At 45.7% G+C, this 27,597-nt stretch overlaps 1 protein-coding gene across 1 annotated transcript; it reads left to right on the forward strand.

Annotated features, from left to right (window-relative positions):
• Window positions 1-397: 397 nt before the first annotated feature.
• On the forward strand, window positions 398-26,497 carry SERPINB5 (serpin family B member 5). Its single transcript, XM_055559354.1, has 7 exons — window positions 398-1,860; window positions 8,945-9,119; window positions 10,999-11,136; window positions 13,599-13,716; window positions 17,071-17,213; window positions 21,782-21,949; window positions 23,926-26,497. The coding sequence occupies exons 2-7, from the start codon at window positions 8,952-8,954 to the stop codon at window positions 24,316-24,318; spliced, it is 1,128 nt and encodes a 375-aa protein (XP_055415329.1). The 5' UTR covers window positions 398-1,860; window positions 8,945-8,951; the 3' UTR covers window positions 24,319-26,497.
• Window positions 26,498-27,597: the final 1,100 nt, after the last annotated feature.

The raw sequence follows: 27,597 nt of genomic DNA on the forward strand, positions 1-27,597 counted from the left end.
GGTATTGCTGAATTCCTGTCTCTGGAAGTGTTTCTGCCAAGATTAGACAAGCCCCGAACAGGAGTGTTGTAGAGATAATTTAGACTTGAAAAGAGAGAGTGGACAAAGATTTCTGATTTAAATGCAATTCTCTTCAAACCTTTGGGGCACAGTAGCAAGTAGGGGGGTTTCCCTGGTGGCTCAGTGATAAAGAGCATGCCTGCCAATGAAGGAGACATGGGTTTGATCCGTGAGTTGGGAAGATCCCTTGGAGAAGGGAATGGCAACTCACTCCAGTATTCTTGCCTGGGAAATCCCATGGACAGAGGAGCCTGGCGGGCTACAGTTCATGGGGTCACAAACAGCCGGACATGACTGAAGCAAGTAAACAACAACAACAGAGCAGACAGGCTGCAGGTGCTGGTAAGTTACCATGGTAACCTAAATGTGAATACCCCGCACCAGCCTTGTGGTCATTATGATTATTCCCCGAGACCGCGCCTGCCTAATAGGCCAAGTGCTGATCACCACCACATGCTATGCGCCAGACACTTCTTATTTACCGTCTGTTCATGTGCCGTGTGTCTCATTTTACAGATGAGGAAACTGAGGCTAGCGAGATTAAGCACTTTGCCTAGGGTTTCTCAGATGATGAATGGTAAGATAGAGTCATTTTCCAAATTTATGATTTGACTCTTAAACCCACATTTCCCCACTACAGCTGAATGGTGTCATTTTCCAGGGGTAGCTGGCCAACATCACTCTCTGATGACCTTCTTGCCTCTACTAGTTCCCCTGATGCCTGAAATTCTACTTTCAGAGTTCAACTCCTTTAGTTTATGACTTTGACCTGGTTCATAATAAAACACCCAGGGCACGGGGAGAAGGGAAGCTATTAGTCACTCTTAGTCACTCTCATTCATATAGCCAACGAGCATTAGTTGCCTGCACATCTATCAAGACCATACCAAGTGTTGGTATTGCAAAAACGAACGAGGCTTGGTCCTTACTTCAGGATTCTCATAGTGAGATAGAGGAGATTGTACAATAAAACAGATGATTATGAGATAACGTGGTAAATGAACAACAGAGAACATCAAATGAGCATAGCAGATAAGTAATTGGCTCAGATTTAGGTCCTTTCCTGAGAACAGATTCAGTTAGGAAGGGAGTAGCTCCCAGCAAAAAAAGGAGCTGCCGGAAAGCAAGAAAACTCTGGAAAACACAAAGAGATTTTCTAGCAAAGCTGGGTAATCCTAATTGCCATATTTCATCCGGAGGCCCGTCAACAATGTCTCCCAATCTGGTATTACATATTTTGCTGAGTAGAATGTATTCATAGATTCTTTTTTGTGTGTGATCACTTTTCTCTTTTCTGGCATCTAGCAGAATGAGCTATGGAGGTGAGAGTACTTTCTGTGGCATCACCATATTTGAAGAGTATGAACTGTCAGGACCATCACATATTCCTTCTATTTTATGTAATATGTCACCTTCCTGCCCCACGTGGCCTACTAGGGGTGCCCTACTGTGTGTATGCATGTTTTCAGCCTCAGGTAGGATCCACCGACAGTCCCGTCCTGCCTGAGCACGTTGGAGGCCTTCAGAAGCTGTGCAGACAACAGCAACTTCCGTCTGAATCCTTCTTTTCAATCGTGGACAAGCTGCCAAGAGGCGGGAGCCAGAAGAGCAGGCGCAGAAGTGGGCGGGACAGGGCCCGGTGGGCGGGGCCCCAGGGCGGGGCGGGGCCCGGTGGGCGTGGCCGCGGGCGAGTTCAGGTGAGTCGCTCCTGCCCAGCAGAGCTGCTCTCACGTCCAGGTCTGTCTGCACCTGGCTTTCCTTTTCCCGACCGTGCGTTTCCCTGGACCGCTGTAACTTCAGGTAAGCAAAGCGCAGGTAGCAGGGCTTGGTGGTGTCCCTGTTTTGGGCAATTCTTAAAAGAATATAGCTCTTTGAGATGATTTGCGATGGTGCAGAGTGGGCAGAATCGAGTCTTTTCGCGGCTGGGCTGTCAGCTGCGCGTGGCCACCATCCCTGCAAGGGCAGCGTTTGCCGCGCCCGGTCCTTTGGGAGCCAGGCATGCCACGTACAAGGTCAGAATATGCAGGAACGGCACGGCCGGGAGGTTTTGGTGTATATGGGGAGGGGAGCGGGCGGGAAAGAGTGATATACGGGGGAGAGTTATTTCTGAGGATGTTTTCAGTCCTGCTTTGGAGCTCAGTGTTTTGCAGCGTTGGTTCCAGAGAGGGTGTGGCGCCCTAACCTGAGGACGCGGGGACGCACAGGAGCGTCTGGCCGCCTTCCTGGCTGGCGCTGAGCGGTGAGGTTCAGACCTCGGAATCGCTTTTCTGCGCATTTTAAAGCATCCAGTTGCTGTCCGTTTATTTGCACCTGCGTTCTTCAGGGCTGGAAGTAGTCTCTCTCCCTCTCTGGGTTTCAAGATACTTGAAGCGAATCACATATTTCCAGCGTGTGTTCTTGGGCGACTTTTCGAACAGGTTGGCTCATAGTTTCTTCCTCAGGGAAGCTACTGTGTTGATGGTTTTCTTTAAGCCTGTCACACTAAAGAGCGGTTAACAGGCCAGGCTGTCCTTGTAGGCTCCTAATCAGGTCAGGCTCAGATGAACAGAACTGGGGCTCTGACACATCCTTCGGGTCCCCATCCCCTGTCTTGTGAGTCCCTCAGCTGATACAGGGCAGGACGAAGTGGAATCCAAGCCGTCAAACTCAAAGCTCGTGGTCTTTTCCAGGTCACCATGAATTTTCTTTTCATTTTTTTGGCCACGCCCTTTGGCGTGTGGGATTTTCGTTTTCAGAGCAGGGATTGAACCCATGTCCCTTGTATTGGAAGTGCAGAGTCTTAACCACTGGACAGCCAGGGAAGTCCCACCAGGAATTTTCTTAACAGCTCTGTCACCCCTACGTCACGGAAGAGGATATGAATAGAACTGGGTGCATCCAAACCTTCGTCACTTAGGTTTATGTAAGTATCCTTAGGTATATGTAAGTGTTTGATAGGTTCCTGAGTGGGCGTGGAGATGGAAGCTTGTCTGAAGAAAGGATTCTCCATATGAGTTGGCAGGTTTATACCTTTGCTTCCTAGCACCTGAGTTCCGCAAACCAGTCCCTCTGGTTTGCGGGTTCAGCTTGAGGGTGTGAAGTCTCGGCAGTCTTGGTCATCCTGATGTGGTGAGTCTGGCTCTAGTTTATGGTTAGGCAGCAGACAGATGGCTCGGCGGTAAAGATCAGGCTTCTAAACAGGTGGGAGCAAATGTGATGGTTCAGGATATCTGCGAGAAGCAGAGGCTCCTCTCCATCGGAAATCAAGCATTTGACCTTACCACTGAGAATCATGTTGTTCTTTCCTGCTAACAAAGCGCTTTTCAGGTTACTTACTCATTTCATTCAGACTCACACTATTCTTTCACATGGAAGAAGCTGTGAGATCTCCTGTTTTCTTAATCTGGCTCTGACTTTTTTCCTTGTGAGTTGGAAAGCCAACAGCAGAGACCATGTTTTTATTTTTTATGTATTTTTTAGCCACACTGTGCGGCATATGGGATCTTAGTTCCCCGCCCAGGGATTGAACCTGTGTCCCTGCCTTGGGAGCTTGGAGTCTTAACCACTGGACCACCAGGGAAGTCCTGATACTGTGTTTCTAGACATTCCATTATAGTTGTTGCAATAGGCAAAACTTCTCAAGGCGTTGCCTAAGGACTGTCTCCACGAAAGGACCTTTATCTCACCCAGATGGTCTACAGATGAAAAGTCTGGGGGAATATTGGCTTAGATGCATTAGAAGTGTTAGAAATCGTGCAGGGGTCGTTGAGCATCTGTGAGTCTGGAGAAGCGAGTTCCCTGCCTGGCCTCACAACCCAGTGCGCCAGTCTCTGTTCGTCCAGGACTCCTTTCACTGTGGTCTCTGAACTCGCAGTTCTCTCTGGTCCGCCTGGGTGCATGGCTCACTCCTCCTTGTTCTTCGGGAGCCCCCTTTAGTGTGCCGTATCAGATGTCACTGTCCCTGAGGAGGCCTCGCTGAGATTTCTACTAGGAGTGCACTGTGTCGCCTAAGAGCTGCGTGGTAACTTGTGCCCCAGGTCAAAACACCCATCGCGCCTACAGACCTATCATGCCATTAGGCGTCAGCTCTTCGGAGGCGGAAACCTGATTTGTTCATGTCTAGCGTGGCGCTGGCACACCCTGTTAGGTGCTCAGTTGACACTTATTAAATGAAAGCAGTGTAGTGTTGATAGTTCGCAACACTAATGGTAGAGAACAAGAGTTTCTTCCAGTAGGAAAATCAGGGGGGAAAGTTTTGTTTTGATTAAAAAGAAAGAAATCATGTAAGTAAAAAAAAAAAGAAGAAGAAGAAAACATGTAAGGTATCTTGATGTCTCTAAAGGGGTAATCCAAGACACGGAGGGTTTTCGGAACTCTAAAGGCTCCTGAGCAAGCAAATGTCAGCAAAGACACAATTACTGAGAAGGAAGGTGATGGGCGTGGTTGGGAACCAGGAGCTCAGAAGTGAGTGCCGGGTCTGGTCTGGCCACTCTCACTCCCCGCGTGGGTGGCCTGGGAGAATCGCTGTATCTTTGTGCCCCTCCCTTCCCTCACCTTTAAAATGAAGAGGTGGGGCCAGATTAAATCCAAACCTGGATCTGTCTGCCTTTAAACGTTTATGACTTTAGGATGTATTGCAAATAATAAAAACAAAACAGCAACTTTACAATGAAATTCTTAGAACTTGTTGTTTACTGTATTTGCATTACTACTCTAACTTCTCTCTCACGTTTCTCTGATTAAAATACAAATGTCTTTTAAACTTTTAAGTGACTAAAGGATGTAGTGTCTTCCATGTTGAACCTGTAAATGAAATTCTCCTTACTTGTTCTAATCATTAGGTGTTCAAGAAAATGAAAGACATTATCTCTGTAATAATGGAATAACAAAATGAAGACTCTGCAGAGACTTTAGCACTCTGACCAGGTCATTCGATATGTAAATTTACCATGTAGGAATTGCTAATCTCTATTCCTGTATCCATAATTTTCTTTTTGGTTTGATGTTTTTATTTTTATTTTTAACTGGAGTATAATTGCTTTACAAAGTTGTATAAGTTTCTGCTGTGCATATCGCCTCCCTCTTGGGCCTCCCTCCCATCCCTCTCCCCCAATTCCAGCCCTCTGGATCCCTCAGAGCCCCTGGCTGAGCTCCCAGTGTGATTCAGCAGGTTCCTACCCTATCTATTTTATCCATGGTAGTGTGTTTATGTTAAACTTAATCTCCCAGTTCATCCTGCCTGCCCCCCAATACCCTGCACCTTGTCCACACATTGGTTCTCTCTTTGTATCTCTATTCCCGCCTGGAACTAGATTGATTTGTACCAGATGAATCTAGATTTCATCATACATGATTTCACACACATATGTTAATATACGATACTTGTTTTTCTCTTTCTGACTTACTTTACTCTGTATGACAGACTCTGGGTCCATCCATGTCTCTACAAATGATTCAGTTTTGTTCCTTTTTATGGCTGAGTAATATTCCATTGTATATATGTACCACATCTTCTTTACCCATTCATCTGTTGATAGACTTTTAAGTTGCTTCTATGTCCTGGCTATTGTATTAATAAATAGTGCTGCAACCGACATTGGCATACATGTCTGTTTTTGAATTATGGTTTTCTCAGGGCATATGCCCAGTAATGTGATTGCTGGGCCATATGGTAGTTCTAATTTTTATAGCGTTTGCTCTTGCAAAATGGTCTGCTTAGGAACCTGACCCATTTTCTTGTGCATGCTTTGCTCAAGTTGCCGAGATTTGTTGAAACGCTTCAACCTGCAGCACAAGGAGGTGCCATTGTCGTGGCCAAACTCTCCCCTCGAGCCGCCCTCGAGCCGCCTCGCACCGGAAAGCGCTCCCCTGGAGCCGCCTCGGACCGGAGGCTTTCGTGCTTTCAGGTCACGTGGAGCTAGTTACCAAGCAACTGCTCAGATTTACCGGGCAACACTTGACTGATTACTTGTCTCTGTGGCCAACTTAGATGTTAAGTGAGTCCTGATTTACATTCTCCAACAGGGACTGAATCTAAGCCTTGGATTGCAACACAGTGCTAACTAACCATGTTGTGTAATTAACTGTGCTTAAAGCCACCACGACCTTGTGTTCACTTGGAGCCATTTGGGTGAAATAGATCCCATAATGTTATAATGTGTGAATGAAAGATGCTTCAGTCCTCACCCTTTGATCCACTCGTGGGATCCACATTTAGATGTTTGCAGTCAAACTTCCTCAGCAGATTACTCCAAGGCTTTAAACACACAAAAGACATCAAGCTTTAAAGTTTGTTATAAATGATGCAAAATTATTCAGATTTCTTCTCTCAGCTGGTTGGAAATACATGCCTGGAAGAACTACTTGTGTAGTTGGTGTGTTTTCGTATTATTAGTATGGTTAGGGCTTCAGCTGTTTGAGAAGTTTGCAGGCATTTGGGTTTAGGTTTCTCTGCTGGGTGAAGAAATAGCTCATTTAGCCTTTTCCATTTGTCAGAGAAATAGCTCCTGTTGAATTTTAGTCACAGATAAGCTCAGTATTATTGTTAAATCCGCTGTTGGAAGAAGCCGGGCTTCTTGTCCTGAAAGTTTGGGATTCCCCAGACCCTTTAATCTCCCTGTGAGGGACGCGTGCTTCTGTGTGTCTCACTGCCCTCTGCCCTCCTCCTGGGGTCCCCTTTCCCCGAGAGTTCACTCTCCTATCACGGCCCCCACCATCCCCAGAGAAGAGAAAGGTACTAGGCCTTAAAGAAATGTAAGGTCCCTGGCCTGACTTCAGGTTACTTTCTTTTTTTTTTTTTATGTTTTTAATGTCTATTTTTATTTATTTATTTGGCTGCAGTTGGTTTTACTTGCCACATGTGGGATCTAGATCCCTGACCAGAGACCAAACCCGGGCCCCCTGCATTGGGAGCTCGGAATCTTAGTCGCTGGATCACCAGGGAAGCCCCAGGTTACATTATCATAGGTTCATAATGGAAACGCTGGGGTCACTTGGCTGTACTTATCGGACATGGGAGAAAGCAGTCACTGGAGAAGATCAGTGAGCATGAATGGGGCAACAGAAAAGTTTTTTTTTTTGCTAGTAAACTTGTGACTGAGATTTATTATGATCTTTTAAAGTCTGTCCTACACACAAGCCACATGTCTCATAAAAGGGAGAATTCTGAAGAACTGTTTGAAGACCAGGGGCACGTTCCTTGATCTTAGTCTCTTGTCTTGGCATTTTGAAATTCTGTTCAGGGATAAGGTACAAAGTTGAGATCCTGTTCGTGCGTTCGACTCTAACGCATTGGCTCCTGATTGATGGAAGCCCTCTGTCTCGAGTGGTGATGCTTCGTCTGAGGCCAGGGAGCACTTCCGACCCGAGGACCTTCAGAGCCATGTTCGCTCTTGCTGTCTGAATACACGACTGCACAGTGCTTGAGTGCCTTGGGGGAATGCTTCCAACCTTGATCCGTGGGATGGTCATCCAGGGGTAATGATGCCCCCTACATGCTATCCTGGGGTCAGGCAGAGCGGAGGGGTTCATGCAGCTCAGCTTGGCTTCTAGAAGGGACTATGCCCTGACTGCTGGATTTCCCCAGGAGCCTTCAGGCCTCATCAGTCAATATCTGCTGCACGAGGCTAGACGGAGAGGCAGGCCTTTCAATGGCTCAGCAGTTATCAGGCTTTAGCCTCCGATCCTGTACACGCTTAAAAATAACTGAGAATCCCAAAGAGGTTTTTTTTAATGTTGCTTGTATTTACTGATATTAAGTTAGAAATTAAAGCTGAAAAAATTCTGAAATATTTTAAAAACTCATTAACAATAATGGAACCATTACATAGTAACATGGATAACATACTTTTATGAAAAATAACTGTTTTCTAAAGTGAAATCATACAAAGAGAAGAGTAACATCATTTTTCATTTCTGAAAATCTCTCTAACATTTGACTTCATAGACAATGAGTGACTCCACCACCGCCATAGTCTCTGGGAAACTCCACTGTATATTTGTGAGAGATTAAGAGTGAAAGGAAGACGATGTCTAAGTACTATTATGAAAGGAGTTTCAACCTCATGGACCCATTGAAAGGATCTTCAGGCTGCCAGGGGATCTGTAGGCTCCACCTGGAGAAGCTCTGCTTCAGAATAATGAGTTCTCAGGCAAGACCAGAGGAGACCCACTGCTGATGTTTCTACTTTGGTTGTTATTTAGTCGCTCAGTCGTGTCCGACTCTTTCGGGGACCCCATGGACTGTAGCCCATCAGGCTCCTCTGTCCATGGGACTCTCCAGGCAAGAATACTGGAGTGGGTTGCCATTCCCTTCTACAGGGGATCTTCCCAACCCAGGAACTGAACCTGGGTCTGCTGCATTGCAGGCAGATTCTTTACCACTGAGCCCTGGGCTCCATATTTTTAGCTGAAGCTGCCCTCTCTCTCTTTAACTGGAATCACACAGAACTGCTGTGACTTGACTGTTTTTGAAATCTACAAAAAATTCAGTTTTATATGGTTTAACCTAAATCCTAATTGAAACAATATAGATAAATAAACTGATTTTCATCAGTGTTGATGACTGTCCTGACTCCATGCAGAGAAGAGGTGTCCCGACTGACCGTTAATCTAATTAGTCACACTAATCCCACTCCTGATAGTGGTCTAGCCGAATGGGCCTGGATTCAGAGGTTCAGGACAGAGCTGTCCAGAGAGAGGACCGCACATCTGGACACTCAGACCTCAGGACGTGCGGGCAGGAGTTGCTTCACCACTGGCTTTAGATTTGCATTTACAGGAAGTTCTTGCCTCTCTTCTACCCTAGCCCGTGACTTTGACTGGGATTCTTACTGCGCTGCCGGATGCAGTTGAGGTCACTTGAAAGGTGCTTTAGAAATAACCTCTCTCTTGTCCTTTGTTCCAGGCCCACAATGGAGGCCCTGCGACTGGCAAATTCGGCTTTTGCAGTTGACCTGTACAAACAGCTGTGTGAAAAGGAGCCAGCGGACAACATCCTCTTCTCTCCCATCTGTCTGTCCACCTCTCTGTCACTTGCTCAAGTCGGTGCCAAAGGGGACACAGCAGATGAACTTGCACAGGTAAGGCCGTAGCTTGCCTCTGCTTTGAGTGGAGAAGAGTAATCAAGATGCACCGGTGGTGTCTGGGGAAAGGCAGTGAGGCTCTGAGGTCAGATTTGCTCAGGGCTGAGTATTTTGCCACTTCTAGCACTCTCTCAGTTTACTTTTTAAATGTGAAAGCTCATTTATCTGGCCTGCCACCCACGTTTAGAACAGGCACTGTGTTGTGGGGGAGAACCCGGGGATTAACTAGACAATCAAAAGCATTTCCACTAACAAGTGGCCTTTGACAAGTCATATGACATCTTTCTACCTGTTAGAATGTAAGTGTCAATCAAAAGGATGTTTGTTAATGTTCCACTGCAAATACCCCAACCAGGAAGAGTGATATCTAAGCCCTCTGTCTTATGCACAGAATTTATTAAAGCATCATGCTTTATATTAAGATGCAGGCTCCACTATATTCTACTCTATAGTATATTCTGCCCTATTCTATATCCTTACTGGATAGATAGAATGTATCCATGCTTATTTCAATGGAGAATTTACACTTGAAATTGAGTGGGACTTGAAAAGGACACTTCCTTTGTGGGGAGAGGAGCTTCATCTTTTCATCCCTCTTTCTCCCACCGCACCATCCCTACCCCATCTCCCTTTCCTCATTCCTCACCTACCATTAGAGAAGAGACAGAAAAGAGCATTTCTGGTACTGCTCCTGCTATTGTTCTCCTACAGTGGGCGCTTGGGTTCTTTAACTTTCTGGTCTGTTTGCCTGTCAATAGGCGTGACAGTAATGTACCACTTTGGACCAGCCAGTTTGACCCTGCAGGACTGAGGCTGTGTGACTCACGGGTGCAGTGTGCCCATAAGTGATGTCACCCGAGGTGTGGCATCAGGGCTCGGTTATTATGGGTCAGGATGGGGAGAGAAGCACCTTATCCTGATGTCATGTTTTGGGCACCATGGAGCTGAGAAGAGGCTGGGTTATTGGTTGGAACAAAAAAGTTAGGAATAAAATAAAAGGTTTTAAGTCTTCCAGAAAATAGCATCCTGGTTTTAAGTGGCTTATTACTATAAAAATAATTATCAACATTTTGAATCCATATAATATTCTAGGTGTTTTACAGATAGTGTCTGTAATCCTCACGGCAATTTCGACAACTAGGTGTTGTCAATCCATTTTGCAGAGCAGAGAGTGAAGTTCTGAAAGCTGGGCAAGACGTTTCTAGTAGGTACAGGCTGGGGTGAAAGGCCGGACTACTAAACCATAGGCCGTAGACAGCACGGAGCTGCCTACCTTACATGACGCCATCAGCCCATGTGGCACTAGTTGGGCACTGAAGGAACTCTGGAGGCTCCTGTGTCCTGGAATCTGGTACTTGCCTAGTGATTGTCTCTTGGCATTAATTTCTCTCTTCTTGTCTCTGAATTGGGTAGAAGTTTTAACCTACTTCCATCTTTTCCAAGTTTGGAAAAAAGCATAGAGGCATCATTCTGAAGAAAGGGCAAATTTTCCTTATAGTTAAGTCGAGAGAAGAGTACCTTTATGCTGGTGTTTCTCGGCTGGGGACAGTCTGCCCCTTCCCTCTCTCACCCTCTCAGGGACATTCAGCAATGACCGGGACACTTCTGTTGACACGAGTGGAAGGAGGCATGCTCTGGCATCCAGGGTGCCGGGGTGCCCTAGCACTGCCCCCTGCGCCCCTCCCCCTAGAATTATCCTGTCTGAACTGCCAGCAGCGCTAAGGCTGAGCAGCCTTGCTCTCTGGGAACCACAGCGCACCATGGTCTCTGTGTCAGATGGTCAGGCCCCGTCCCCAGGAGGCTGGCCATCGTCATGTGTCCACCACCACAGGAGCAGGCAGTGCTTCATGGCTGATGGGGATTTTTTTCTTCACAGGTCCTTCATTTTGAAAATGTCAAAGATGTGCCCTTTGGATTTCAAACAGTAACATCGGATGTCAACAAGCTGAGTTCCTTTTACTCCCTGAAATTAATCAAACGGCTCTACGTAGAAAAATCTCTGAATCTTTCTACAGTAAGTGGCTCAGTGGAATTAGCAAGATTCAGCTGTTTACCAGGGGTGACGTTTTCTCATGGTTAGACCAACGACTTTTTCTAGATGCTCATTTATGGTTTATTTAAAATAAATTAATCCCAGGGGAGAGGTTGAATATAGTGGGAATCAATTGCAATTACATATTTTAACTTAAAATACAGAGGAGCCATGAGCTTCCTTTTTTCACTCTCAAACACCCACACACCCCACCCTTTCTCTGAGCTTCCTCACTGAGAGAGGTGGAAAATGGGGTTATTAACTCTCTAACAAATGCGTCTCTCTAGATGTAAGACAGCCCGTGATTTAAACCTCTTTCTCCTTCAGCGTCAGGGCAGGTGACCTGGGAAGATTTCAACTTCTTTACCTTGCTTGTTTATGCACACAATATTCTTCTGATGTTTCCCAAAATCAGTAAGAAAAATAATAACTGTACGAAGTGACAGTTTTTGTCAGTCACAGACCAGTTTTGTTTGTTTTGCCAGGCTGGTCAGGTGGGTATCCAAGGCAGTGGTGGTAATTTTAGGAGTTTCTAGGAGGAATCATATAAAGAACACTGAAATATCCTTAAATTTGATCCAGAGTGTATCATAATATTTAAAAAATCTTCACTTGAAACACGTAGCCAACTTCCTTAACTACAGAGATGTTCATTCTCTACTTTAGTAATATCGAGTTCAGTTTGTGTTTGGATGGTCAGAATTTCAAGCTTTCCAAATCTAAAAGGTGGACTACCAGTTAAATATTTTGCCTTAGTTTTACTATCTTCAAATAAATGTTTGTATTCTGGCAAGGATCTTTTGGGGGTGTAGATCACTAGATACTCTTGTGAGTTTGTTTTTGTTGCTTAAAGACACACACACAGCTTTCTTCTTCCAAAATAACCTGGGTGAATTAAAGAAATATTGAGATGTGAGTTGGGGCCCAAGAATGAAAACATTTAAAAAACTCCCTAGGTGGTCCTTGCTGCTGCTGCTGCTAAGTCGCTTCAGTCGTGTCCGACTCTTGTGACCCCATAGACGGCAGCCCACCAGGCTCCCCCGTCCCTGGGATTCTCCAGGCAAGAACACTGGAGTGGGTTGCCATTTCCTTCAATGCATGAAAGTGAAAAGTGAAAGTGACGTCGCTCAGTCGTGTCCGACTCTTCGCGACCCCATGGACTGCAGCTTACCAGGCTCCTCTGCCCATGGGGTGGTCTTTAAAGATACTTAAATGCATTTTGTTGCTGACAGTGGAGGCCCTTCCTCTTGCAAGGTCTCTGGAATGTTCTAAGCTCTGTCAGTAAATGGTAACTCAGTCCCAAGTTTGGGTTGCAATGAAGAGAATCCAACTGGCTAAGGTTCTGACTGCTCTGAAAAAAATCCAGGGAGTCCTGTATTCAGAAGTAAAGTGACATGGCATTTAATCAATCTGTGTTTAGTTTGGTTGAACTTCCATTCAACATTTCGAATTATTTCAAACCAGGAGTTGCAAGCAATTTTTAAAAAGAGTGCTTTCCATTGCTTCTGCGGGTTGTATGTCATCTACAGATTTACTAGTAACAGTACAAACAAGTGTGGTCTGTGGAGGGCCAATTGCATTACAACTGCCTGGTGTTGAAAATGTGTATCCTCAGCTTTGGGTCGCTTGAATCAAGATCAGCAGGGATGGATTCAGGCTTTTGCAGTTTTAACAAGCATCATACTTAGAAACACCGCTCTGTTCTCTGCAGCGCTGTTTCACACTTTAATGTGCAGGTGAGTCATCTGGGAATCTTGTTAAAGATTCAGATTCTGATTCAGTAGGTCTAGGGTGGGGCCTGAGATTCTGCAGTTTTTCCTAAATATTTTTAAATTTATGGCTGCACTGGGCCTTAGTTGCTGCATATGCAGTCTAGTTCCCTGACCAGGGATTGAACCCAGATCCTCTGCATTGGGAGCATGAAGTCTTAGCTGCTGGACCACCGGGGAAGTCCTGAGATTCTGCATTTTTAACAAGGTCCCAGGTGATGCTGCCCATCTTGGTCCTTGGATCAGACTTTGAGTAGCAAGCATCATTATAATCTTTATTTCAGTGTGGGTTAGATTTTTCTTCTCATAGACTTCTCTTGTCTGTGCATTTCTTCCATTCTAAACCATCATATATAAATGTACATTTTTGCATTTCTGAAATTGGAATTCATATAATTGTGCGCCTTTAGCATAATGTTTCTTTTCTCCCCCAAAGAAAGAAATTGACGGAGGCATTCAATACTTGTATTGTCTTAGAATTGAACAAATGAAGCAATACAAAGAAAATTCATTGAATTTTCCATGAAGTTTCAATTTATATTGTGTTACAGATTTTGAAAGGGCGTCCATAGTAATAGACATTTAGAAGTCCTTGTGCTAGAATTGTATAAGGGCACAATGGTTTGACTACAGACTTTAAGGACTTTGTGATTTTATGAATTGGATGTTTTTTAGGAGTTCATCAGCTCCACCAAGAGACCCTATGCAAAAGAGATGGAGACCGTTGATTTCAAAGATAAATTGGAAGAAACGAAAGGTCAGATCAACAGCTCAATTAAGGAACTCACAGATGGCAAGTATCCTTTACTTATTCTGCTATAAATCACTAAGTAAATAGACTGTGTCTTCTCATGAGTCTGCTAAGTATAAACTTGAACATCTGGAGGGTTCTTTGAATGTTTTCAGTACACAAGCCTAATTCTTGTGCACCAAGCCGTTTCAACCACGTGGGTTTCTGGGCGTCTCCTGCCTCAGGTCACGAGTTGGTGGAATTCCAGGGGAGCCTTGTCTTGCTCCCCGACAGGCTGCCGCAAGCCCTCCTAGAGCCCCAGCTGTGCCTCTAACAAAGGACAGCTCGGGGCGGTTTCTGAGACTGGTTTTTTAATCAGGAAATGAAGGGCTTGGACTGCAAACTGATTATCCTCCAAGCTACTTTCAGCTCAGAATTCTACAAATTTATTAAGGAAAAAAGCACGGAAAGGCCTTAGGTCATCAAAAAGACGTGTCAAAAAAGTGGAACAAGACAGACCACCACGGTGGAACCTGTCTCAAACCTCTATCCCGGGCGACAGCCCAGGTCCCGGGTCTCTAGCAGCACAGCTCCTGCCTCTTGCTCAGCACTTCCCTGAGGCCTCTCCTTTTCCTAGCTCCTCCCTCCACGAAAATTCTCTGTGAGTTGTCTTCCTTGCTAAGAAGCAATCGGAGCTCAGATGAATTTGGGTGCAAATTGGTGTTCACGTCCTCGCTGCCCCGGGACACAAGGAGCGATCTGGGGGGACACAGAGCCTCGCGGGCTTTTCGGGTGCTTTGCGCTCCCCGGAGTCTGGGGAGGGACGTGTTTCCGCAGCAGAGACCCAAGGCCGTGAGGTGGCCCCCGGGCGCTCTGACTCAGGAGGGACAGAGCCCCCGCTCTAACCACAGGCTCAGCCTGGGGAGGACGTGGGCTGGGAGTCATTCAAGCCTAGATTTAAACACAGACGCTGCCATTACCAACCGAGGGATTTGGATTGGAGTCTGAGTTTACTGTACAGCGGGGCATGTGTTGTCTAACTCAAGTTTCACATGGTTGTGTGTGTGCTAAGTCACTTCAGTTGTGTCTGACTCTTGTTGGTACGTACTTGTTGTTATTTAGTTGCTAAGTTGTGTCTGACTCTTTTGCGACCCCATGAACTGTAGCCTGCCAGGACTGTAGCTTCTATCCCCGGGATTTTCCAGAGAATACCGGAGTAGGTTGCCATTTTCTCCTCCAGGGGACCTTTCCAACCCAGGGATCAAACCCATGTCTCCTGCATCTATAGGTGGGTTCCTGACCACTGAGTCATCTGGGAAGCCCATAGTATGCCCACACACAAATGTGTACATTGATACATATTTGTTATTGAAATGAACTTTCTTTGACTTTGTATATAAAGAAAGATCTGGTCTAGGAAATACCAGGTTCAGTTCAGTTCAGTCGCTCAGTTGTGTCCGACTCTTTTCGACCCCATGAATCGCAGCATGCCAGGCCTCCCTGTCCATCACCAACTCCCGGAGTTCACTCAGACTCACGTCCATCGAGTCAGTGATGCCATCCAGCCATCTCATCCTCTGTCGTCCCCTTCTCCTCCTGCCCCCAATCCCTCCCAGCATCAGTCTTTTCCAATGAGTCAACTCTTCCCATGAGGTGGCCAAAGTACTGGAGTTTCAGCTTTAGCATCATTCCTTCCAAAGAAATCCCAGGGCTGATCTCCTTCAGAATGGACTGGTTGGATCTCCTTGCAGTCCAAGGGACTCTCAAAAGTCTTCTCCAACACTACAGTTCAAAAGCATCAATTTTTCGGTTCTCAGCTTTCTTCACAGTCCAACTCTCACATCCACAGGTTCAGCACAATTTTAAAATGCATACCTGAAGAAGAGCTCCCATTTAAATTAATGTGTAACAGTTTTGCTTTTAAAATTGTTAACAAGTTGCATTTCTCTCCAGCAGCCTCAATTTTAAAATCTTCAGAAGTTTAAATTTTTTACTGGACAAGGTAGTTAAGTGAAAAAACTTCTGAATTTGAAATCAGAAACTTGATGTTTAAGTTAACGCAATTGACCACTACATTTGGGCTTCCGTGGTGGCTTAGTCAGTAAAGAATCTGCCTGCAGTGCAGGAAACCCTGGTTCGATCTCTGGGTTAGGAAGATCCCCTAGAGAAGGAAACGGCTCCTCATTCCAGTATTCTTTCCTGGGAAATCCCATGGACAGAGGGGAGCCTGGTGGGCTACGGTCCATGGGATCGTGAAGAGTCGGACATGCCTGAGTGACTAACACACACGCGCACACACACACACACACACACACCACCATTAACTAGCTCCCTCCTTCTTCAGTGATGCTCTTATGTAGTCAGCCCATCACCTAGAACTGGCAGGATGGGTTACAAAATTTGCAGGTCCCAGTGCAAAATGAAAACATAGGGCCTTTGGTTAAAAACTGCGTTGAGAATTTGAAGATGGCGACGAAACCCGTGCAGGTCCCTGCACAACTGGTCACAGCCCGGGAAGGGGGTCTGAGCCGTGGTGAGAACATCTAAGAGATTAGGCAAAGAAAAATCTTTTGCAAAAACATCAATGCTATTCAAAAGCAAAGACTTTATTAAGGGTTTGTCACCATCGACCTGTTCTGTCTGTTGAGGGTCTGAGCGCCGTGGTGCTTGCAGTTGGCATGGAGCCGGTGGTGGTGGTTACAGATGACCTGGATGCAGACGCACTGGCAACGGGCAATTTGAGGAGGAGGGGCGGGAGCTCCAGGGTAAAGAGGAGAGCTTTGTCCAGGCATCAAACGTGCTTGGCAGCTGAGTGAACCTGGAGAGCCACGTGGCCTCTCTGAGCCTCAGTGTCCTCATCTGTGAAATGGGGATGATGACGTTTGCCCTCCAGGATCATCGTGAGGGAAGTGAGATGGGACACGGGACAGTACTGGGTGCAGGGCTGGGTAGAAAATAAGGTTTCTGGCATTTTTTTTTTTTTTTCCATGAGCACAGGCTTTGGTGTCACAAAGAACTGGCTTTGAATCCTGAATTCCCCATTGCTCATGCATCGTCTTGGGCAAGGGACTTAACAGGGAGCCTCAGCTTCCTCATCTGTAAAGGGGGGAGATGTGCAGGGCACCGCGCCTGAGTGTCCGGCACGGCCTTCCTCGGCGCGGTAGAGACGCCACGGTGGTGGCCGTGCTTTCCTCCTTCCTCCCCCGCTCCCCGTCACCCTCCTCCCCAGGTCTCTTGGAAAGGCTGGGTGTGGCGGGATGGAAGGAGAGAAGGGATCCTTTTGAAATGAGATGGGCTGGGCTACCGAGCCACATTATAGGCGTGGCTCTAGCCAGTGAGTGGACTTGCATGTGGACATCAGAGGTGGTTTGGGAGAATAACCCTGGGCAATTTGTGGTTTTCTAAAATTGTTTGCAGGCCACTTTGAGAACATTTTAGCTGACAACAGTGTGAATGACCAGACCAAAATCCTTGTGGTTAATGCTGCCTACTTTGTTGGAAAGTGGATGAAGAAATTTCCTGAGTCAGAAACCAAAGAATGCCCTTTCAGAATCAACCAGGTACGTGGGCTGCATGCAGCAGACAGGGTCCCAGCTGTAGGTCTGAAAAATCACAGCCACGCAAGGGATCCTGGGAATTCACTCCGATGAGGGCAGTTAAGGCACAAAAGGTTATCTTTTCCCAAGACAACAGCCAGGGGGTAAGTGTAGAAAAAACTCCATAATCCAGAGACTCTTATTCTTTTTCTGGGATGTCCTTAGGGTCTGAGTAAGATTTTACAGAGCTTATAATACAGCGTGTGGTTAGTCTCTCAGTTGTGACCAACTCTTTTGTGACCCCATGGACTGTAGCCCACCAGGCTCCTCTGTCCATGGGATTCTCCAGGAAAGAATACTGGAGTGGGTTTTCATTCCCTTCTCCAGGGGATCTTCCTGACCCAGGGATCGATCTCAGGTCTCCTGCATGGCAGGCAGATTCTTTACCATCTGAGCCACCAGGGAAGTCTTTATAACATAGTGGTTAAATCTAAATCACCAACCAGAAAATAGCTACAGATATTTGGGGCCATTAATAAGAAAGGAAAAGGAAACAAACTAAATCCCAACGTCACAGGTCTTTGTATCATCACGAAACATAACCATTTGGGAATCTTATTCCAGGTTAATAAACTCCTCTGTGATCTCACTTCTCATCGGTTAGCAGTACAGTACATGGTTTGAGATTTTAATTTAGAAAGTGCTTAGAGGTGCTTGCTGACCTTGAAGGAGAAAGCATAGCTTACGCATCTCCAGGGCTGGGAGTCATTATGGAGAAGAATTACAAACTTGCATTGTAGGGAAGTATAGTTTTAATACTATTGAGTGAATAAGAAGTCATAGACCTGAGACTGGAAAACTGATTGTTTCATTATGAGGTGGGAGACAGTGGGCCTCTGGGCTGGATGCCTGGTGTTTGTCACGTGGAGTAAAACTGAGCTTTTGTTCTCCCCCAGACACTCCCAAACAAAGGTAGTGGCAAAAGCTGAGCTCTGCTAAAGCAAAGAGATAAGATGCCCACTCCTGAGGTCAAGGAAGTCTTCCCTGTCTGCACGTGTGCAGGGAGGCTTCTTGGGGGTCGAATAGGGAGGGGACCTCACCCCATAATAAGTGTGGACATACACCCATAGACCTCTGCGGTGGGATCCGTTTTAGAAGAAAAGTTGTACATGCATCTCGGGGAGGGTCCATGGACCAGTCAGGTGTGACGAAAGAAGGTAATTGGCCAAAAGTAAACAAAGATGGGGGGACTGTCACGCGTGAGTGACTGGCGTCACCTCCTCACCGCGCCCTCTTCGCTCAGGGCATCTCCGGGGGGGTCTCTGCCCAGCTTCTGACTTGCCGCACGCCCCTCATTGGAGAGGCGGCGGGTGCCCTTTCTCTCTGGGTGTGCATCTCTGCTCTGCTTCTGTGGTAGATAAACAGACTGTTTTCCTGTTTGCTCACGCATACATTGAGTGTGTTTCTAATAATAAACTTTGTACCTGTTCTTATAGTTTTTGCCTCCCTGAAACAGTCTTGCTTTCAAACAGGGGCAAGAGCCAGGCCTACATTTCTTCCAGCCTCGAGCCCCTGGTGGTCTAGTGGCTAGGACTCTTGGTTTTCAGCTGGGTTACCCAGGTTTACTTCCTGGGCAGGGAACTAAGATCTCTCTTCAGGACCACTCACTGCTCTCCTTCTGAGATCAGGTAGAGGACCTGGGAAACTCCAGAAATGTATAGGATGGTGTGATTTGGTTTCGTTCGATGGGATCTGGCTTGTGATAAGAACACAGGTTCAGAACTGTCTGTCGGTCAGCGATGTAGTGGAAGGAAGCTCATTTACCCTGGAGCCCTGTGATGACTCTAGTTTTCAGGTCTCTCCTAGAGCCTGTAGCTGCTGCTGTTTAGTTGCTCAGTCGTCCGACTCTTTGCGACCCTGTGGGCTGCAGTGCCCCAGGCTTCCCTGTCCTTCACCATCTCCTGGAGTTTGCTCAAACTCCTGTCCATTGAGCTGATGTTGCTAATGGTGCTTCTCATGCCGGCTGCAGGGCCAGCCCAGAGAGTCATCAGAACCCTGCACTAGCGAGGGGGTTCACCGCGGACTCTTGTGCTGCTCAGGCTCAGGTCTGTGTTTCACATTCGTCACTGAGTGTTTTACAGAGGTGGGTAGAATATGTGCAGTTCCTTTATTCTTATTAAATCATAAAGCTTGGTCAGATCAACATCCTGGAGTCTTGGACTCTAGAAAGAGAATTAATAGGGATTTAAAATGCCATTGATCTCTCAGAGGTTCATCAAATAAAACACCGTTCAAGGCTGTGTGGGGCCACACCCTGCTTTTGAAGGCACAGGTTATTATGTTTCCCGTGAGCTGCTTCTGTCAGCTCCCAAACTTTCGCGTGATGCTACTGAAACTCTTCCCGTGTCCTTTGGTCTCATGTCTTTTAAGGACTAGACTAAATTGATGCAGTTATATTATTAAAAGTTTAGTATAATACCTCTTCTGACAAAGGTGAACACACACACACACACACACACACACACACACACATGCTGTATTTTCTGGGATGGTCGTTACTTAGTCTTATTTTCAGAGACATGTCTTAATTTATATTTTAGAAAGAGGGATTATTCTTTCCACAGTCAGTGCTGAAAAATGAAATGGATGACAGTTTTTGGTGATCACACTTTTTGTGAATTCAGAAACTATTAGTAATCTAAACTAATGGAGATTTTTAGACAAATCTATATCTTCTTTGAGAAATGGAAGAATTATCAGTTAATTCCAAAAGTAGTATTTTTTAAAAAATCATCATTTTGTTTTTGGTTATATATAGAGGCAAAGTCTTCAATTATTTAATAACAGCCGAATGTTTAGTGAGCAGTTCTTCCGTGCTGGGATATACCAAGGTGTAAGTCATGGTTCCTGCTCTGCCTGTAGTCTGGATGGGCAGGGGCTGCCGTGTGCACACACATTTCTTTTCTGCAGTATCTCCTCCTTTTGGCTGCACACGCTGCTACTTAGCTAGTTCGGTCTTCCTGGGTCTTTGGTGCTGCCCTCGGGCTTTCTCCGGGTGCACAGTCTCCTCGCTGCGGCTCCTCTCCGTGGAGCACAGGCTCTGGGCCCTCGGGCTTAGTAGCTGCCGTTCAGGGACTCAGGAGTCACAGGCTCTAGAGGGCACAGCAGATGCAGTGTGAGGGCTTAGTTGCTCCACGGTATGTGGGATCTTCCTGGGCCAGGGATCAAACCCGTGTCCTCTACGTTGGCAGATGGATTGCTATCCACCAGGGAAGTCTTACGCACATATTTCTAACACTGTGACAAGTGTTAAAATGGGTATATATAGAAACAGTAAAACAAGTAAGATCTAGTTTGCTTGAAAATAGCTCTGGGTAAGGTTTAGCTTACTGTTGAAGATGCCAGATAAGAACTTCACTGTTCTATTATTTCTGCAGACTTGATGTTTGAAATTTCCCCCCAAAGAGATTCAGAAAACAGGCAAATATCGCGTGAGAGGTATAAACCCAGACAGTAAGTTGCACTAAATTACTATCAGTCTTTACTCCCTAGTATGAATTAATTTTTCGTTAGAAAATGAGTCACCTCTGTGGCAGAGACACAAGGTCAGATATTAATGGGGACACAGAGAAAAAGGGCCTGGGATGCTGCCTGGAGAGAAGGACTGTGTGATAGGAACTATAAAGGACTTTGAGATAATTTTATTTGTAATCATTCTTAATTTTTAAAATTAGGAAATATTTCAAGTGTATAGTAAATTATGGAGGATAATATAACAAGCACCAATGAACCAACAACCACCTTTGTAAAATCTTTATGTTTTGCCTCATTTCAGGTATTTTAAAGGAAAAGTGTAGCCAGAGTTGCCCTGTCCTGTGTAGCCCCCTCCCCTCCCCTCTGCTGCTCCCCACTCCCGCCTCCCACCTTCCCCCAGAGGGATGGCCATCCTGAGACCCCCAGTCCCCTCGCTGCTGGCAGAGGAGCTGAGCCCAGGGAGGCTGCCGTGCTCACTGAATGGCACAGCACCTGTTTATGTCCCATGGAGACCAAACCCGAGGTCCTCATGTCCAATCAGATCAGAGCAAGAAGAGGGGATGGGGACGGGTGACGAACACCACGGGCAGACAGAGGACTGGGTGAGCGTGATTTTGCTCTGCTATATGCTGACTTCTCCATAATAGACATTTTATGAGGAAAAGCTATGTAAATGGACATGCGGGTTTGCGCTGGAATCAACTTTCAAGTGAGCTTCACCAGCAATGCTTAAAAGATCTTGTAATTACAGGCATCTATAAAGCCTAAGTTAATATTTGCTTGTGTTTCCAGTCATTCCATCTTATTTTAAAGTTTTATATATGCAAATACAGTATTATATTATGTATAGTTCCTGTAGTTATAAAGCACATGAATAACTTTTCAGTGGAAGTCATAAACTCTTGACAGGACCGTGTCTGTCAGTGTGGATCCCCCTGTGGCCGCTTTAAGCCATAACGACTTGAAGCTATATTAGGAACAAATTTATGTGCTGTGTGTGTGTGTGTGTGTGTGTGTGTGTGAAAAGCAGGCAGAGCAAATTTCTTCTCCTTTTACAGACAGACACCAAACCAGTGCAGATGATGAATATGGAGGCCACGTTCTGTATGGGCCACATCGATGGTGTCAACTGTAAGATCATAGAGCTTCCCTTTCAGAACAAGCACCTGAGCATGCTCATCCTGCTACCCAAGGACGTGGAGGATGGGACCACGGGCCTGGAGCAGGTGAGAAGGGCAGCGGGAGGCAGCACGCAGGCGCACCGGTGCCAGGAGACGCGTGGGCGGCCTTGTGGGGCTGTGGGAGGGCGCCCGGTAACCTTGCCTAATGGTCTCCAACGGTTTCAGGGTTCTCTGGGGGTTTTTCTCCTCAATATTAAAACAGCTAATATTTATTTGGTACTTACAATGTGCCAGGAGCTGTAAGTTCACACACGCACTGGTCATCTAATTCTCACGGCAGTCGCAGGAGTTAGAAACTGTTACCCTGAGTACTGAGTTTACCAGGGGACGCAGGCACTGAGGGCTAGGTACATGGTACAAACCCGTGTGGGGGACGTAGAATCGGAATGTGAGCCCAGGAGATTGGAATCTGCGCTCTTAACGTTCTGAACTCCAGGCTGTGCTGCGCTCTGCTGAGTCACTCAGTGTTCGACTCTCTATGACCCCATAGACCAGGCTCACCAGGCTCCTCTGTCCATGGGATTCTCCAGGCAAGAAGACTGGAGTGGGTTGTCATGTTCTTCTCCAGCGGATCACCCCTTCCCAGGGATCGAACCCAGGTCTCCCACATTGCTGGCGGATTCTTCACCAGCTGAGCCCCGAGTAGTGCCTCTTTGAGGAACCTAGGATTCACTTCTATTTCGGGCTGCTCAGTTACTCCCTGACTCAGCGGATGGGCCAGCTTGGTCTCAGCCTCCCTGCTACTTTGGTTCTCATTATGTTTTATCTGTTACTGTATGAACTGAATCATAATTCCTGTCTCTATTTTCCTTCTGTTCATTCTTCTCTCTCCTTTTTATAGCCCACCAGGTTCCTCTGTCCATGGGATTTCTTAGGCAAGAATATTAGAGTGGGCTGCCATTTTCTTCTCCAGGGGCTCTTCCTGACCCAGGGATTGAACTGGCATCTCTTGCATCTCCTGCATTGGCAGGCAGGTTCTTTAACCACTGCACCACCTGGGAAGCTTTGGTCTTAATAGTTTGTCTTAAATGAAACAGTATCCATGAAGAATACTCATCATAGATTAGCAAGAGAGTCCAATGGTTCCCTCCCCCATTAGAAATAAAGCTGGTGATCAGTTTGTGACCTTGTCATCTCCCTGATTTTTGTAGGTTTCATATGAGTAACTTCAGTGCAGATTGCCTCATGTAGTAACAGTCAAGGTATTATTCTCTGTTGTACGTGCATTTCTCCTCTAGCCAGTGCAGAGATTGGAGGGGCAAGGAGCAATTTAAGATTTGCTCAGTGAAGAATTTTATGACTAAATCATTTTATGCATCATTGCATATCTCTCATTTTAAAAATTGGAGAAGGCAATAGCACCCCACTCCAGTACTCTTGCCTGGAAAATCCCAGGGACGGGGGAGCCTGGTGGGCTGCCGTCTATGGGGTCGCACAGAGTCAGACACGACTGAAGTGACTTAGCAGCAGCAGCAGCATTTTAAAAATAACCAACTGAAATGGATGCATTCATCACCTATGGTATTAAAGAATGACCCTAGACAGTTCAAATTCTCATTTTAAAAAGGGTAACTTTAGCTTTAATTTATTAAATTTGATGCTATGCCTAGGGCACGAATATTCTAGGTTTCCTAGTGGAGGAATTAAAATAAGCTTTCCGTAAATACAATGCATAAACAGTTTTCTAATTTTATATTTATTTCACCATTATCCATGCATCATCACAAGCCATGGATTCATACCTATAGATCTCCTCTATAGTTAAAAGAAATGCTCTCATAAATTTCAGAGCGAAGGGACCATTGTCATAAGGTGTATGGGAGAATGATGCTGGGTGGCTTGGTGGCCATTTTTAAGAGAACCTCATCACATACCAAAACTGCAGAGTCGGTTCTGTCTTTGATGGACCATCTGTACTACTTCCAAATCAGGCCCTCTGTGACACTGTATGCTTTTAATCGAGCAGGATCTTTTACAGTTGGAAATAAAAAAAATAATTTCCTCTGCTTTTTGTCCCTCAGGTTGAAAAACAACTCAACTCAGAGACGCTCCTGCAGTGGACAAATCCCAGCATGATGGCCAATGCCAAAGTCAAACTCTCCATTCCAAAATTTAAGGTGGAAAAGATGATTGATCCCAAGGCTAGTCTGGAAAACCTAGGGCTGAAAAACATCTTTAATGAGGATACCTCTGATTTCTCTGGGATGTCAGAGACGAAGGGAGTGGCCCTCTCAAATGTCATTCACAGAGTGTCCTTAGAAATAACTGAAGATGGTGGGGATTCCATAGAGGTGCCAGGGTCACGGATCCTGCAACACAAGGATGAGTTCAATGCCGACCACCCCTTTATCTATATCATCAGGCACAACAAGACTCGCAACATCGTTTTCTTTGGCAAGTTCTGTTCTCCTTAAGTGGCAGAGCCCGGGTTAAGTCCCACCCAACTTCTCTGCCGACTCTGCATCTAGACAACATTTTTTAAATACCATAAATTGTTAATACTGCTGGATCAGGAAGCCACCGGTACTCACCCTAATAGACCTTTAGACCTTTTTTCCAATCCTTTTTTTTTTTTTTAAATTTTCCCTCCCACTCCCTTAGAAGACGGTGCTTTAAGGAATCACCTTAGAGAAAACAATTCGTGTTCATTATTTGTCAGACAATCCAGGGTTATTGGCAGGAACACAGTCTTTCTCAAAGAAAATTCCTCTAAGGAGGATCTAGAGGATTTTTATTACCAAAGCTTAGCCTTCCCTTTCTGGGATGCAGAATGTTCTAACATCCTCTTTTTCCTGGGACATGGGCGCTGCAAAGCTTTCCTGGCATGAATGAGGCTTGGGGACAGTACATCCACGGCTCCGTATGTTGAACATAAGGGACCAATTTTTCCTTCGAAGTCTGACTTTGGGGGGATTTTAGAAAGATAATATGTTGCATATACTGTATGCTATGGAATTCCACTGACAGAAACTGGAACAGCACCCTATAAATCAACACCTTAATATGTCTGCCATAAAATGTAAAATACTGGCACAAAGCAAACAAAGGTACTAGGCAGCCCAAAATATCAGGTTTTGCTGCCAAATGAGCGTGTCTCCTGCTTACGAAAAGACTTTGTTTTCAGAACTTTGTGGAATTTTGGAGAGTTGGACTTGTGATAACCAAGGGGCAGCACCTCAATGGGAAGTTCAGGTCTCAATAAAAATTCGCCTTAGAACAGTACAGTGGGTTAAGTAGAGTTCCCTGTGCTATGCAGCATGTCCCATCACTTGTCTATTTTATACATATTATCCACAGTGTATATGTGTCAGTTCTAATCTCCTAATTCCTCCCACCCCAGCCCTTCCCCCCTTGGTATCCACTAGTTAACAATACCATATCCTATATTTGAAAGTTGCTAAGAGGGTAGATCTTAAAAGTTCTCACCACACACATGCAAAGTTGTAAGTGGGTGAGGTGATCGATATGTTAACTCACTTTACTGCAGTGGCCATTTCGTAATATATTAGAAATATTCAATCATTACATTGTACTCCTTGCTATGCTATGCTATGCTAAGTCACTTCAATCGTGTCGGACTCTGTGCGACCCCATAGACGGCAGCCCACCAGGCTCCCCCGTCCCTGGGGTTCTCCAGGCAAGAACACTGGACTGGGTTGCCATTTCCTTCTCCAATGCATGAAAGTGAAAAGTGAAAGTGAAGTCACTCAGTCGTGTTCGACTCTTAGCGACCCCATAGATTGCAGCCTTCCAGGCTCCTCCGTCCATGGGATTTTCCAAGCAAGAGTACTGGAGTGAGGTGCCATTGCCTTCTCCGATTGTACTCCTTAAACTGGTACAATGTTTTATATCAAGTATATCTCAATAAAGCTCAACAACAACAGCAACGTAAAAGATGGAACAGATTGCTTCAGAATAAATAATTTAAGCCTAACTTAAAAAAAAAATCACTTTCACTTTTGATAGAATGCCCACCTGTTGCTGGGTTGGCGAGAGACCAGTGGCAGGAAATTCAAGCTTGTGGATGTCTGACCATCGGGGACTTAAATGCACCCGGACTCTCACAGTAGCAGTAAAAGAATGCTCCGGGTGTTGAAGGGACTTGCGTCATTGCTGTGAGTTAGTGGGACGGGGAGGAGCTTAATGCTGTTGGGTGGGCAACTGAAAATGCTCCTGCTGCCTCGGTGCGTATGTTTCTCAGCGTCTACGGGTTCAGTTACTGTGGATAGCTAGTTGGTAAAGCACAATAATAGTATGTTTTTAAAGATGTTTCTGAGAAGTTATCTGTGTCACAAGTTCAAGTGTTAATTCACTGCAGAAAGAGGGTGGCTGGAAGGTTTGCATTCAGAAGGACAGCAGAGCTCCTTCCCCACCCCTCCAACCCCCACCGGCTTTGTTGTAAATAGGTTCAGCTTTCTTCTTGCTCTGAAGGCTCAGTATTGAATTCCTTTTATGCTGTTGAAAATAAAATATTATTGAATTACAAGACTTGCTTTTTCCCATGAAAGTTGGATTTTCTATTTTGAAATAGAACCAAGCCAACCACTGACAAAATGTTTTTTTGCGGGGAGGATTGATGTAGAATAAACAAATAAGAATAATGACTGCCCCTATTTCTGGTCTTCCTTCCTCCCTGCACACCAGCTCTTGCTTTCTCTTTCTATCCCCTGTCATCCTGGGAGGAAAGGACCAGGGAAATGGTAGATTAACTTCCAACTACATAAAAGTGTTTAATGAAACCAGGGGCCTTGTAGGAGGCTATGGAACTTCCCTCCAGCCTTTTCCACCTTGGGCCCTGCCTCAAAATGTAATTTTATCGAGTAAGCTGTGTATGCCTAAAATATTTTCTTATTAAGTACTCTTCCCGTCCCCAGTGTCATGCACATTGTTTTAAATCAATTACCGTGTCTTTGAACTTAATATTCAACACAGCCCTTTTCCTGTCCCTGCAGAGTGCTCAAATAGAACATGTCTCCTCTTGCAATAAATGTTGAGTGCAAAAATGGACAAATGCCCCACGTTCTCAAAAGGAAAAGACCATTTGGGCAGGATTTCTGGGGGTGGCCAAAGTCGGGTTTTAGCACTCTTGGCTCATTGTCCCTCTTCTCAGACTGTGAGAAGGGAAGTGGGGGATGACCTTGAAACATGCTTCAGGAGTATTTAGAGGAGGGGAGAGATCCGTGCTCCTTCAAGCCAAGTAAGTGTTCAGGGAACTTAACGTGTCTCCTTTGGGGTTAACTTGCCGGGGAAACTCTCATCCGGTGACCGCAGTGCCGTACGCAGAGCTGCCTGGTGATGGCTGGGTATAAGAGCAGAGCATCCACAGGGACTTCCCTGGCAGTTCAGTGGCCACAGCTCCACAGTTACAGTGCTGGGGCCGTGGGTTCGATTCCTGGTTGGGGAACTAACAGCCACACAGCCGAAAAATAGGAAAAAATAGCATGCATGTGTTACACATGCATCCTGGGGATGAAATTACTGAGCCATAGATTATTCAAGGGTTCAGCTTCAGGGGATGCTGCCAAATGGTTTTCCAATGTGTTCTACCAATGCTGCTCTATCTTTATTACTATTATGATTGCATCATTATTGTTAGTGATTATTTTTTCCAACTGTGACTCTTATCAACTCCACATTCTTGGAGTAATTATGAGCCAGGCGCTGTGCTAAACATGACATATATTATAATTCCA

The sequence above is a fragment of the Bubalus kerabau genome, chromosome 21, assembly GCF_029407905.1.
Source record: "Bubalus kerabau isolate K-KA32 ecotype Philippines breed swamp buffalo chromosome 21, PCC_UOA_SB_1v2, whole genome shotgun sequence".
In the NCBI taxonomy this organism is placed as follows: Eukaryota; Metazoa; Chordata; class Mammalia; order Artiodactyla; family Bovidae; genus Bubalus; species Bubalus kerabau.